Source organism: Perca fluviatilis, chromosome 7 (assembly GCF_010015445.1).
Source record: "Perca fluviatilis chromosome 7, GENO_Pfluv_1.0, whole genome shotgun sequence".
Classification (NCBI taxonomy): domain Eukaryota; kingdom Metazoa; phylum Chordata; class Actinopteri; order Perciformes; family Percidae; genus Perca; species Perca fluviatilis.
The window spans coordinates 29,042,163-29,057,192 of record NC_053118.1 but is presented as its reverse complement, the minus strand read 5'-3'; the positions used below and the strand labels follow the sequence as shown (position 1 = coordinate 29,057,192).

General features: G+C 41.0%; 1 protein-coding gene across 1 annotated transcript in view; it reads right to left on the bottom strand.

Moving 5' to 3' along the window:
• Positions 1–15,030, bottom strand: part of gabbr1a (gamma-aminobutyric acid (GABA) B receptor, 1a) — a 62,490-nt gene that overhangs the window by 24,944 nt on the left and 22,516 nt on the right. Inside the window, exons 8-12 of the mRNA XM_039806244.1 lie at positions 11,037–11,171; positions 4,584–4,754; positions 3,779–3,880; positions 3,430–3,495; positions 3,007–3,198 (exon numbers count right to left, since the gene is read on the bottom strand). Coding sequence (XP_039662178.1) covers positions 3,007–3,198; positions 3,430–3,495; positions 3,779–3,880; positions 4,584–4,754; positions 11,037–11,171 — 666 coding nt within the window. The remainder of the gene's footprint in view (positions 1–3,006; positions 3,199–3,429; positions 3,496–3,778; positions 3,881–4,583; positions 4,755–11,036; positions 11,172–15,030) is intronic.

The window sequence follows — 15,030 nt, the reverse complement described above, 5'->3', positions numbered from 1 at the left end:
ATACAGCAAAAGTTTAATCTATCAACTAGCTTCGCTACCTTCTTCGTTGCTCTGCCTGGTTGTAGTGTATCCTATTGCGTGCAGAGGGAATTTGAAAGACAACCGTTCATCCCGCCCCTCGGATTGAGCTCTGTCAATGGAGAGTTCCCAGACCCAACATCTTGGCTTGTCAGGCTAGATCCTCACAATAATCACACTATAATCTTTTTTTAATGTCAATATTTTTCAATGAGAATAATGATACAAAAATGATCATTCCCTCCAATATTGTGAATCATATCGCATTATCAGTCAAAAATAATCACAATTAGATATTTTCCTCATATTGTGCAGCCCTATTTCTTGCTGAGAGTTAGAGTAGAAGATTGATACCACTCTAACATGAGAGTATAGTATCAATCTTCTCATCTCAGAGAACAAGCCTCTTTCTCAAAATGTTGAATTTTTCCTTTAAATGTGCTGCACTGACTAAAGGAGGAAGCTAAAATATCTGTTTACATGTTTGTTACATACAGAGGCAGTTCTTCTAATATTACAAATGGCCCTTTTGCAATTAGCAAAAGTGAGTTGCCCTGACTAGAGTTAAAGATGCAGTAAGTAAGACTTATAAAACTAACTTTCTGTCATATTTGCTGAAACTGACCCTATGTTCCAGTAGAACTATATGAAGCTGGTCATTTAAAAACAAAATCTGGCTCCTCTGGCACCACCTACAGTCCAAACGTCCACCACTCCCTGTTCAGATGCTCCAATCATTGCCAGGGGGGGTATCTAACTGCGTGTCAATCACTGCTCATGCACACACATTCATTCTCCCTTGTGGGGGGAGGGGCTTAGGAGACCGTTTGGGCTTTAGCAGAAAGGGGGGAGGGACTGAGAATTTGTCAATGTCTTTGGCTAAGGATCTTCACAATCCTACCTACAGCACAAGTACTATTATATTGGCTCTGATGGACATTATTATTTTCTTGCTTTTAACTGACATTAAATTCAAGTAGAGTATAAAATACTCACATGTGGGTGCAGCTGTAAATTAAGACATTCAATCATAAAACATGTAGGATTTTGACATGTGGCTCCCGAACAAATATGACCAATCCTGAAAATCTTAAATGTGATTTTCAACTTTATTCCAACATATTTCTTTTCTGTTTCTGTGTACAATTAAGCTGTTTTGTAATTAAACACCAATTAACATTATCTACCTCTGAAAGCCGCGATACTTGTGTGACGGTAAATTATTGCTACCAATCACCAAGTTGCCGCCGTGGATTCTGTAAGGCCCATTAGGCCCACACACAACCAATTCAGCTATGTCAAATTCATCTCATTGAAATTCCATCTTGGCATTTAAATCTGCCACTACCTACTGAAATCCAGCTGACAATGTACAATTGCAGACCCTGAAGTACTGGTACACCAGTTTCATCTGAATGCACTATCTAGAAGAAATGCCAATTTCAAACTTGGAAATTGAATTTGAATAGATTGACTATGAGCAGGAGTTCAGGCTGTAATTCTTATCACCCGTTGAGTCAACAGCTAAATCAGCAGGTAGCGGCAGGTGCTGTATGAATATAAACAACAGCTGCTGATGAGGTGCGAGAGAGGAAAGGAGGAGTGTGGGGAGATGGGGGGGGAGGGGGGGGTGGATGTTGGAAAAGGTAGGGATGAGGAAATGATAAGGAGAATGGAAAGGTGGGTAAACAAGAAGAATGAAAGAATGATCCACCATAGACCAGCAGAGTTGGAGAAGGTCGAACAATGGGAGAAAGGAAGAGACAGTTTAAGAAGATTAGAGAAGGTGAACAGAGGGGAGCGACTGTTACCTGAGAGGCAAAACGAGGATCGGGCAAAATTATAAAGGAAGACGTTAAGAAAGAGTGTGACTGCATTAAGCATCTATTTCTCTACAGTCTATCAGCGGTTTATGAAACATAATATTGATTCAGGTCACACACAGGTCATTGAAGCTAAGACATTATTTTTCTAAACACCATTTCCTGGGGGGGACATGGATACAAAGAGCTGACTTGTTAGAGTAGGAAGACCTCACAGTGTTTAACTGACTGAAAAGTGTGGTGCAGTGCAGAGCAGGGACAACAGAAGAAATATCATATGCTACACTATTTTACAGCTTATTTAATTTTAATTCAGGAAAATCAAGTTTAGGAATTTGTCAGTAGACTAAAAGTCTACAGCCATGTTAGCAGCTCTGTGAGGCTTGACTTTGACACAGCAGTGCTTTGAGCTTAATGTTAACATCAGCATTCTAACATACTTACAATAACAATACCATGCTAATGTTTCAGTGGTTTCGCAGGTATTGCCAAGTAACATTTGCAAACACTGTGTAGTTTGAGACTCTGGTGCATAATCAGCATCACATTTGCACCTTATCCCTATTTTTCTTTTCACCTTTTGTGTGCTTGGAGACATAAAATACAGGTGATAATTAGTGTAAACCAAAGTTCTCGGAGTATTTTTGCATTCAAATCAGTTAATGGAGTTTACAAATGTGTTTGAGGGTTGTAGGTACTTTACTTCATGATGGATTTACAGATATTTCTGCAATGTTGTCTTTGCTTTTTTTTTAATTATGTTGATTTCCCAATTGCTTTCTGTATTGATTTATCAATATAATCCCCAGTTTCGGCTGTATGTTGAATTTGTGCAGTTTTCCATGTACTTGTACCTTGGGAAATACAATTGGAACTCCATTTCCCATGTGTACTTGTATGAACTAAGCACAGGTGTGCTCCATTTGATGTCATTATAAGCTCATTAAACACTTCCATTGGACGTAAGTGCCTTAAGTATTTTGCATTGGGATGAGTTCTTCACTCACTTCACTCTATACCACAAATGAAACAGGAACACATACGTTCTATTAAGCGGTTGATGCTGCAGTTTCTTCTCACTGATTAACATCAAAGATGACTTAATATCTCTTTAATATAATTATTACAATAGTGGGAGAGACAATGGTGTTTTGTGTGTTCCCACCATGTTGGAGACGCCGCGGACCGTCTCAGGATTCAGCATGACGATCTCGGTGGTCACGTGTCCTTCCACGGCCTCCGTCATGTTCTCCACTGTACAGTTGATAGCTGGGTCTTTGATCTTGAACCAGTTGTCTGCGTACCAGCCTATAAGAAACCACACATACTTCTTCCCGTAGAGCTTCTCCTTGAACACCTGCAGCAGGGAGGAAGGGAGGCAGATATGGAGGGTGGATAAAGGGAGGGAGAGAATGATAAATAAGCATGAGGAGAATTATTCCCAGAGATGTGTTGAGCATGTTGTATCACTGCCAAACAAGGAAATTCATTCAGACATTCAAACAGCTCATTACAGAGCTCAATTTCTGCTAATAGCCAGTCAGGTTCAGTCTATTGGGATCAATCGAGCGAGAAAAAATTTACTAACCTCACAAAACACCTTCCTGGCTTCAGTCTCATAAAAGAGCCCCACAATGATCCTTGCATCTTGGCGCTGCGTCAAAACATGAAAACAAAACGTTTCTTAGTTACATCAGCAGCAACAATATAGATTCACTATAGCACAGCTTGATGTGGCAGCGCAGTGTGCCAAAGTTCCTGCTGCTTCGCAGGACGGCACGTACCGCTGTTCAGAGTTGCTAATTAGCATGGCGCATTCACTCTATCAAATCGCCTCTATGCTAATGGTATCGTGTGCAGCTGTGAGCCGGAGGAGGAAGTAGGGGGTGGGGAGGGGGAGACGACCAGCAGCTGAGGTGAATTTTTAATCAAAGCACCTTGAGGTTCTTGACAGCGACAGCCGGGTCGGTGAGGAAACTCTGGCGAACGCTGATCTCAATGCCTGCCTCTTTCGTCCTTTGTTCCAGATCGTCCAGAGTCTGCGAGATGAAAGGGAAGGACAGAGGGAGACAGACAGGCAGAGGAGGGGAGAGAGGGGCAGGTTAGAGATGCAGCTGAACCGAAACAGACAGAGGTGCCCGGTTGAGATTTTAGAGAAAGACAAAAGAAAAACAACCAAGTCCGGAGAGACGGTAAGAAAACAAATAAAAAAAATGTGAAGTGTATATGAGAAATGTCAAGAGAGTGATGGACAGTGTGTGTGTGATAAACAAGAAAGGCAGCATGGGAGAGAATGGATTTTTAGACAAAGAACACAAGTTGAAAGCAGACAAAAAGAATGTGAGGAGGGAGAGGAAAGAATGTGAGAGCGGGATCATTAACCTCCATTACAGGAACCAACCCAAGTGTCATGGTATTGACCGCCGCGCCCAGGAGAGATGTATTGCTTGATCAATATTTCTCACAACCAATACTCCAACAAATTACTTCAAAAATCCTCAATCAATTGCTTGCAGAGATTGAAGGAATATTGCATAGCCTGAGAACACAACAGCTCTCATAAACAAACTTACAGAGGCAGGCAGGCAATAAGGCAACCCAACACTTTACCAAGAATGATGAAGCCAAAGTAATGACATGAAGAAAGTGGTTAAAAACAAGTGAGGGACATAAATGAAAGAGTTGGAGATAAAACGAAGGTGTTAAATTGAAGGTGAGATGGAGAAGAGTAAAGGTACTGACTGAGGTGAAGACTTCAGTAGTCTGCTGGATGGTGGCGATGCGGGTCCACTTCCACTTCTGGAAGAGCTGCACCCTGGTGGGGTTGTGAAGGGTGGCCGACGGGTGCGTGCGGAAGAAGGTGGGGAAGCGCTGGCGGTTGGACAGGGCCGGCGAGCTGGAGCCATAGGACAGCTGGGTAACATGAGAGAGAAATAAAAGAAGAGGAAAACAGTTACTAAGGCAAAACGAAGTGAAGGATATAAAAGTTTAGGGAGGTAGAGACTTCACTCAAAATTTATTAAAATCTGGACTCGCTTGTTCATCCCCTGTACACAGTGTTCTTTGATGGCAACTGGTTCAAACAGCAAACAATAGAGAGGAAAGCCAGCAAAAAGACAGAGAACGAGAGAGACAATCCCCGCTCCCATTTTCTCATTTTCATCCAAACCCGCTCCCTCCTTTTTAGCTTCCCTCCGGCTTATCAGGTATGCCTATAAACACTGTAATTTCAATAAAAGAATAACTGCATGCTGTATTTTCCATGCATACTACTACATTGCCATGAACTTGTGATGACACATTCTGCTATTACAAACAGAACTAATTAAAAAGGATCTAATTATTGTTGTTGCAAACAGTAGCACAAGTGATCATCTGTTGTTGTTTTTTTCATTTGGACCCATGTCATTTGAATTCTTAGGCACAATTCCCACAAGATGCAGACTGCTAAGATGTGTGTCCAAAACAGCAGGGGGAAGGGATGGTGGAAAATGAAGACAGAAACAGAGAGAAGACTGTCCTTTAACAGTTAGTTTCATAGTGACAACTGTTAAAATCCTTGATAGGTCACCTTTAAAACGAGGAACCTGGAGTTTAGGGAACCATTACAGATACAGACAGCGTAGCCTCTTCCCCAGCTCTCATCTCAGCCCCATTACCTACACAACCCTGGGATGTTCACCAATGGGAGAAAGAGGGGAGTTGACGTTAGATGACAAATGTCATGCACAATGTGGACCCACAATAACAAATCCCTGTGGACACAGGCAGGTAGACAGAGGCATCAATATGAAGGAAGGGAAACTATACAGGAAGCGACAGCTGATCTTGGCACTGCATTGAAAGATCTGGAGAAATCAGCAGCAGCAGCTTCGGTGGGTGAGAAACGCTCAGCAATAAACGTGATAGGGGTTAAAAACATACATAAGAACATGCAGACAGTGTGAGTTATATGACAGAAAAACTGATATTCTTTAAGGATAAGGCTGACAAGATTATTATATTTGTATAACGTATATAACTGTCAACAAATAACAGGAAACAACCAAAACTAGCAGTGAATTGATCCTATTAACAAGTAATGCCTGCGTGGACAAAGCTTCATATAGCTTATTCCTCCGTGCCATACTTTGGCAACATATAATAAGTATGTATGTTCATTAGTAATAAGAAGGCATGGGTCAGGCAGGTGCAACCAGGAACAGGCAGGCAAGAAACAGGAACGATCAAAGGCTGAAACACTAAGACTGGGAAGTACATGTGCAAATGACTGGGGAGAGAGAGTCTGGTATATATATGCAAGATAAGATAATGAGGTAATGTGGAACAGGTAACTGGGATTGGCAGGATCACACTGAGGGCCAATACTGGGCAGGGGGGGGGAACGGCAGGAAGCTGACGTGACAGCAGATGGTCATGACTGAATGCCCTCCCCACGGAACATATTTTATGTACAAATTCTCACACCTTCTCATGCCTAACAAAGAGTTGGTTGTTGAGTAAACAAGTTTGCTCACATCTATAAGATACTGTATTTATGTGGGTGTGTGTGTGTATGTGAGTGTGAATGTGTGTGTCTGTGTGTGTGTGTGTGTGTGTGTGTATCCTTGTATAAATGAATATCTGGAGTTGCATGTACTCTAATGTGCCTAAGCTGCTGCTGAACTTTTTCAGTGTGTGTGCTGGGAGGGGAGAGAAAGAGAGAGTGAGTGGGCTGATGGCGCTCCTGTTTTTACTAAACTGTTTGTTCTTAATTACTATGCACATCATGTCATTTATATATAGTTTTGTGATATTTCTATTTAAAATTGTAAATTGTTTTGTTTTGTTTTAAATTTGTCATACCTGCCCAGGGACTACAGGTGGAAATTAGCAATTGTTGCTATAACCTGGCCCAAGACATATTCTCTTGTTTAACAAGTTTAATGTTTATTTGTGCACTGTCCCTGTTTCAAATAAATCAATTTAAAAAAAAAAAGAGCAAAACTGTGCAAAAACAAAATTAGCCGTTGTGACAGCTCCATTGTTGTCTAAAAACACATCATTGAGACAAACCGTTGCACTGGGTGATGCGTTTCTTTATTACCATAAACACGGTCATTGTACTTTAATTTGAGTGAATGCCACACACACCATCCTTCTGCCGTAAATGCTCACTCGAGCACCAAAGTTGTATTAATTAAATGCATGTATGTTTGTTTGTGAGAGTCTACAGCCATGCTAGCAGCTCTGAGAGGCTGCATGTAGGCACAGCAGTGTTTTAAGCTAAATGCTAAAGTCAGCATGCTATTTAGCAGGTTATATTTACCATGTTTGCCATCTTGGTTTAGCATGCTATCCTGCTAGCATTTGCTAATTAGCATTACACAAAAAGTACAGCTGAGTCTAATGGGAATGTCATTAGTTTTGCAGGTAGTTAGTCATAAACTAAAGTATTGGACAAATTTAAACTTTGACCTGATGATGGCGCTTGATGAAAAGTCAGGGGCTCACCATAGTAATTAGGATACATCTGGGTACCATGAATGTCTGTACGTGATTTTGAGCCAATTCTTTGGCTTTCATTAGATGTCAAGCTATTAAACTAAAATAGTAATCTTTCTAAACAGATATCTGCATATGAAAGCAGAATCTGTTGACAACATGACTTTGGATTTTTTACCGGAAGCGGTCCGTTTTCCGTTTGTAGTCCGAATAGTGTTCACCAATCACGTTTGATCGGGCTTTGGTTGCATGCAGGTTAACAGTCTGTGTGAAAAGCAAAAGAGGCGGAATGTTTCCAGAAAGTGTTTGTTACTACTTTGAGTGTAGTGTATTACTACTTTGAGTATTCTAATGGAGAAATGTATGCTCTATATTCTACTTTAGCAGTACCCTCAATACCCTCAAAATTCACACGATGAAGTGAAAAAGGCAGTGTCCATGACATTATGATGATGAGTGCCACAGACATTGTTAATCCTACAAAGCAATGTGTTGCATTCTTTAAAAGAGAAAATTATGGGCGCCTGGTTAGCTCACCTGGTAGAGCGGGCGCCCATATATAGAGGATTACTCCTCGACGCCGCGGGTTCAACTCTGATCTGCGGACCTTTGCTGCATGTCATTTCCCTTCTCTTTACAATCATGTGACATCACACCTCATTCATGATAATGCAAAATATTGATAATCCTTAAAAGTCCAAAATATAATTTAACTCCTCACTATGGAGTGAATAACTGAATGTCTATTTAAAATGAGCAGTAAAAGAGTGAATGAGGGAGTGATTTTGAACACAGTCGTCGTTTGACATTATTAATGTAATTATCAATGCTGTAAGCACCACTAATGAAATTTCAATCAACTCAATTGTAAGCAGAGGCAGAAATGTCACAGGCCAATATCTCAAACCAAATAAAAACAGATAAAAACTAACATGGCTATATGAATTGTCACCATTGTCAGAACCTAGAAAATCACCAAACAAGTAGATGCAAGCTTTTCCCTGTGTTAACATTCAAACAAACCTTCACCTGACACAAAAACAGTGACAAAACTAAAATGGAGCAAAAAGCTTCTGTTGCAGAAATAGACCGATGTAGCAGCACTCTGCAACAGACAGGTAAAGTTCCACATCGAAGCATTCCAAAAACCACAAACAATATCTCTTGATTCTCAGATCGTCTGTTCTCCCATAGCCTTGTAGTAGTAGATCAATGCCCGTCTATGGATTACAGTGCTTTTAGAAAGGGAGATGGGGGGGATCAAATTAACACTGTGCTAAGAGGAGCCGACCCAGAGCCCCTTCTTGATCAGCGTCCAGAAATGGAGATTGCTTTGCCTCCCTGGCACTCTGATGAGGCTGTTTGACATGCGAGGAGGCTTCTGCAGGCAGGCGGCATAGAGAAATAATTGAGTGTGGTGGTTAGGAGGTTGTGCCAGTGGTGGCGTGTAGTAAAGAGAGACAGATCCCTTTGTGTGGGGAGAATCGACTGCTCGAGTTGAGGGAGCGAGGCGGACATAAAGAGTGGGAGAGAAAGATGGTATAGATGGAAAGGAGGAAGGAAGGAAGGAAGGAAATAAGGAAAAGGGGGCTGAAATAGAGCAGGCCAGCTCCAGGCAGCGAATACAGACGGAGAAAAGAGGAAGGCTAAGAGTCAAAATGTGGAAAAGACATTTTAACGATGAGGAAAGAAAGGGTGACAAAGAGAGAATAGAAACGAGAAAGAGGGGCAGATGCCAACCACTAGAACTGATTGCTCTTGATGACTAATCTCTGGATGAAACTTCAATTACAGGACAAAGCTAATAAGCAGAGTACTGTGAGTGACAGAGAGGCAGATCAAGAGAAGACAGAGAATGAGATAAACAAAAGAAACTGCTTGATGAAGACATGAAAAGAAGAAGTGTTTTCGAAAAATAACAGTAACAGGAGACACCAGATGTCTCGCTGATTTAGAGATCTGGGATGTGTTAGTACTCAGTTTTAAATGTATTATGATGCAGTATGTGAGTTTGAACAATATGTTTTGTCCTGCACGTAGTGTCGCTGTCAATGCAGTTTTGTTAAACTGCCGTGGAAAGTGTCATTGCTAATTAAAAGTGCTGTGTAAAGTATTTTAAATCAATAAACAACTATAGAATTGATTTGGGGAAGTTATTATAATTACAAGAGCTCATCATTTAGAGCAATGTGAGCTTCTACCGTACATTAAACAAGGTGCTGGTCTGGCCATGCAAGATAGTTTCGGTTTTATGTGTTCAGATTTTAAGATGTCTTTCTCTAAGATTTCAGCCTCTAAATGAAGCTAGCGTAAGTTCAGACAGGAAGACGACCATGTACTCACTCACTCTCATTCACCTCACTCTCCCTCTCCTCCTGCTCCACATTACAAGCTGATTAGGGGGCGTTTGCGCTTAGTTAAACCAACCAGGTTTAGCCACAATCTCGATCAGCCAATCGCATTCTTGCTGTCAATATTTAAATGTTGTCCTCTCTGTTGCTGTCAGCTCTCATTTCAGCGTGAATCATCGCGACCCTCCTCCACCCCGCTCGCCTCCAGTTCATCAATTCTGGCTCCCAGTTCTGAGCTCACCAGACCTCGCTCCTCTTCTCATTCGTCCAGAGCTCAGCATCCTCTTCATTCATCACTATCACCACCAGTGTCTAGACTCCATCGGGGGGGTATCCTACATACTCATGTCTTCTCGGCCCCCCGGAAATATGATGACGTCACGATGGGAATTCAATGGGGTCTAACCAAAGACTACAAAGGCTATAATTTCTCATTATCATGCACACGTCAATAAATAATTGTTCACTCAAAATGAGGTCTCTCCTGATTAAACTAAATTCAGTGGAGGTCAAACCATAGACCTTGCTGTGAAACACAAATTTTCTACAGAAGAAAACTGGTGACAATGTGCTTTGTGGACTTTCCACAGGAACAGTGAAACTGGAAAGAGATGTTGCTGCTGAATTTTTAAATTTCATTTCTCAATGCAGTAAACCCCTTTAACAAAATTCCATTTACCTCCATTGTTTTGGGTGCAGCGGCTGAAAACTCAAAGACAGATATCTCAGAATCTGAACCCACTAAACCAACACTATCTGCATAATTGGATACTGCCAGAGGTCAGTGGGAAAATATGTTTTTTCTTTTTCAATCACAGTGAACTGACCCTTCAATCTGATGCATTATTTGGCAATGGGTTTGAAGCAGTGCAGTTGGGTTAAAATGGGTTTTCAATGTCTGACACCTAAGGCCCCCACTCAGCCTATATTTGTGTTTTGCCAAATTGGCACCATTAAAATGTATGCTGAATTAGCTACAGTATTACTAGTTCCTGTTTGCAAAGTTCGCTTGCATGTACAGACAACTATCACTGGATCACTTACATAGTAAAGAAAACTTAAAAATGTGATGAAGGATATATAAGGAGCACCTTTTTTCTATGATCTCTAAGCAGATTTATGGATGTTTATTTGTTTATTTTACTTAAATGGTATACGCTGAATAAAAAAACGTGTATCATGTCATGTGTGTTCAGATTTGACTGAGAAGGAGTACAAATTTTGACACAAACCGCAGCTCACATCTCTGCCTGCGCACCCCAACTTCTACAATTTGAACACCTCTGGATTTAAATGACTGGGGATTGCAAAAAATGTCCTGAAAGTGTGCACTTCAGTACAAAGAGTAAATGACACCCACCACTATGAGGTTCCACATGCGAGCAGCTTCGGCCACCAACGTGGAGACGCCGCTGCAGCCGGGCATCAGCACGATCTTGATGGGCTCGGTGTACAGAAGGTCATACAGCAACTTGGTGGCTTCTCCTGGGTCACACTGGAAGGACAAAATGACAGAGTGTTTAATGGATGGACGGATGAACAGATGGGATGGGCGGATCAATAATAAGGAAGAGAAATTACTTGAGGTGATTGAAAGAGATGGAGAGAGAAAAGGGGGAGGAATCAGAGCGAGGGAAATGGAACAGGATAAGGGTGAGGGAAACAGATGGAATGAGAGCAGACAAATGGAGTGTGGGGGATGGAGGCGACTGTAAACAAAAATACAAAGAAGAAAACCGAAGAGAGTAGATAAAGTAAAGGGAAATGACATAGAAGTAGCATGGAGCGACTAAAGGCCAATGCAAATGTGAAGAGAAAAGACAAGTAGGACGAAGAAAAGGACAAGTAAGGGAAATGGAAAGAACAAAACAGACGAGGTCAAGAAGAAAATGGCACAAAAGTAGCAAGGAGCAGCAAACAAGCAAATGCAAACGTGAGGGGAACAGACAAGCTGGAGGAAGGAAATAAAAAATGTCTGCACAGAGTTCACGTCCACACAGCCAGTACGTATCATCAAAACACAACACATGCCCACAGATCCAGACATAAAAACAGGAAGACAGGCTGAAACCAGACAAAAGTGAGCCCGACGACCACAGCAGCAGCCATCGCAAGTCATTACAACCCTCCAATAAAGTCATTTACAGCATGTCGAGGTGGCGAGTGTGTGGCTGGAATGATCCATCACTGCTCTGTCAGCCAGATTACCGACAGGCCGTCACCATCCCACTGCTCATCAGAGCCACTGATAAACTGGCCTGACACATCTAATGATTCACCATGGAAAAGAAGATGTGGCTCGCAAACACGAAGACACACGTGCACATTTTTTAAAATGTCACAAACAATCGGACCACGGCCAATGATGGCGGCTCCTAATTGGGGTGTTTGTCTCAGCGGCTGAATTGTCTCTTTGAGGCAGCCCTCTGCTCTTTCTGAAGAGGTAATCACCACTCAAGAACCAGGGCATATGTGGAATAGCTGGGCTTCTTATTGATTGATGCGTTTTCCATTCACTCTACTTTGGGTGGAATGATTGTGGTGTCATTTCATCACAGAAAAAAGTCAGGATGTTGTCATGCACTTAGATAATTCAATCTGAACCCAATTAAAGTAGAGCTCTGACTGCTGACTTTCTCACACTGAAGTGTCCTTTACATGTCCTAATCATCCCAGTAGAAAATTCTGCTTAAAAAACTTTTATGTATTCAACCACATAAAGCCCTTTAGGACATGCTTGTTTAAACTGTGCATGTCATCAAGGTGATCACAGAGATGCTGTGACCTTTGTTACAAAAGTGAAGATTAAGCGGATGCTTGGGAGCTTAGGCACCCACAGTGATATAATACTGTGAGATAATAGCAGAGTTTTAACTGTCAGTTCTTAAACTTTGTTTGTGATATTCCACTTTAGGTTTGGTGATTTCTTACAGTACAGTGGTATAAAAGTGTGTCATTATGCATCGACTTCTGAACTTGCCATCTCTAGCAAACATACAATAACCTTCAAAACAACGGCGTGGCAGCCATTAACACCTACACCTTTCAGCTATGTCACGCAACACCCCAGAAAAAATAAATCCACCACCTATTCATCCATGGATTCTTCGTCCTTGCCTGCATTACCCACAATTCAACTTGACTGCCGACAGTTCAGTCGGAGATTCAGGTGTGTTATGCTAGTAGCGGCTGAAGTAGCCTCGAGCCGCTCGCTTCAAGCAGAGATGAGGAGCGTGCCAAAGAGGTCTGGTGAGCTCATTTCTTTCTAACTCCACACCCCCAGATTTTGATGTGTAGAATCGGTGGAGTTACCTTTTGAGAAGGCCATGAGATAGTCGGAAGCTTTGGAAACAGCTTGTAAGGATACCTTGAGTTAATAATATTTTGTCACAGTAATGTACAACATTTTTCTGTATTTCCAAGGTGAAGAATGAATCACTGCTTCACATTTGCTTACATTGGTTGCTAGCACTGCAAAAAACTTTGTTTCGCGTATTTAACCATGTTTTGGCACACATTCAATTTGGTCAGCTGGACAGAAAAGTAAAAAAATGAGATGATGCTGCAGAAGAAGTTTGAAAGGTTTATCTGACTGTTTTGATACTCATTTCAAGTTGTTATCACTGTAATGACAAAACTAGCAACTTTTAACCTACTACCCACCCATTGTGGGTTTGGGCCTTATTGCAACAATTTCATCATTTGACGCACTTTGTGATTTTGTCTGTAAAAGTTGCTAATAAACGTATTATTATTATTATTATTATTATTATTATTATTATTATTATTATTATTATTATTATGTGATAGTACACTAGCCCTATGAAAAACTTTCATGGAGTACTATTGATAGATTAAAGCCCTGTCTTTTTGGTCACTGTGGTCATTTTCAAAAAGGATGTCGCAATGAAAACACTCCAGTGCTGTCTGGCATTCAAACAATGTACTAAATCCTTTAAAACCTGATGCCCAAATACATCCCAAGGGTCCAAAGGTCAAAGCTAGATAATCTGTTTTAAAATAACACTCCACAACAAAGGGCAGGGTGGCTTGATCCCAAATGTCTTTGGACCAACTGCAATACAAATCTGTACAGGAATCCCGTAGACGTCAAAATATTACAATATTGTCTTGAGAGTTTTGCAGTGCATGCCTGTAAAATTACTTTACTCTCCATGCACTGCTGACCATCTACAATTCACTGGGTTAATTGCAATAATATTGACTGGCAAAGCAGCTTCACGATATTGATTTCATGTAGGAACAGGCAACCTTATGCAATGTGGGGCTAAGAGGGTGCAGGTTTTCACTCCGATCAATCACTACACCAGTTTTTCACAGATCACTTCCTCCTTTCTGGTAAAATCAGCTCTTCGTTGCCTCTTCCTCATAAAACGAATTACTGTGTTATCTTATCATGTGAGGGAGACGCAAATTGACCTCTTTTAAATAGGCTACTGTCTTTCCCGAAGGTTGTTTGTGTTCTCTGTCACTATGGCTGTGGACTGGCTGCATGCTGAGAAGAAGCTGGTTAGCTTTCTGGTGTTACAGTGTTTTAACTCTACTCTGATGAGCAATCATCGCCTACACTGATTATCTTGGAATAATTTAATCAATCTGTCATTACAATCCAACCTCACAGCCTTTAATAACAGCTTGTTTTCATGAATTTTCCAAATTACTCACTTTCTATAATGTGTAGAAATTAGAATAAAATAAAGACGTGCAGATTATAATTTTGTAGAGGTTAGTTAAGTATTTTCACCAAGACAGAGAGCTATTATCCCTCGATATGATTAGTCAATTGTTTGTTTGTAAATTATTGCCAAACCGAATCACTAGTGGACGAACACCCTTAAAAAGCTTTAAAATCCCTGAGTCATCAAATATGAAATAAGTCTCCCTTAGATCTTTGAACCTAAAGGGTCAAATTTCCCTCAATTTGTAAGATTGTGGAAGCGGATGCTCGAATAAAGACCTACATTTTGCTATTAAAATGTATTAATGTGAAATCAAACAGAGGAGCAAAATCAACAGCTTGCACTTACTTTACGTTTATTCAGTTCCACCCCTTACAATTAGTTACAGGCTGTTCGGGAGTTAATGAAGGTCTATTCTTGAATACAACAGCATCAGACTCCATACCTGAACCTTGTGTTTTTATGAGTGTAGGAAATTAAACCTTTTGGTAACCAAAAGGGTACACGATGCAGGAAAAGATGAAAAAGCACCTATTCTCCCTTATGAAAAAATAAAAAATAAAATAGAGAGATAACAGGTTTGTTGGCAGGTAAGCCATAAAGGTTGAGGAATCTCTGCTATTCTTGGAGGTCTGTCTTCTACAACCCCCTGGA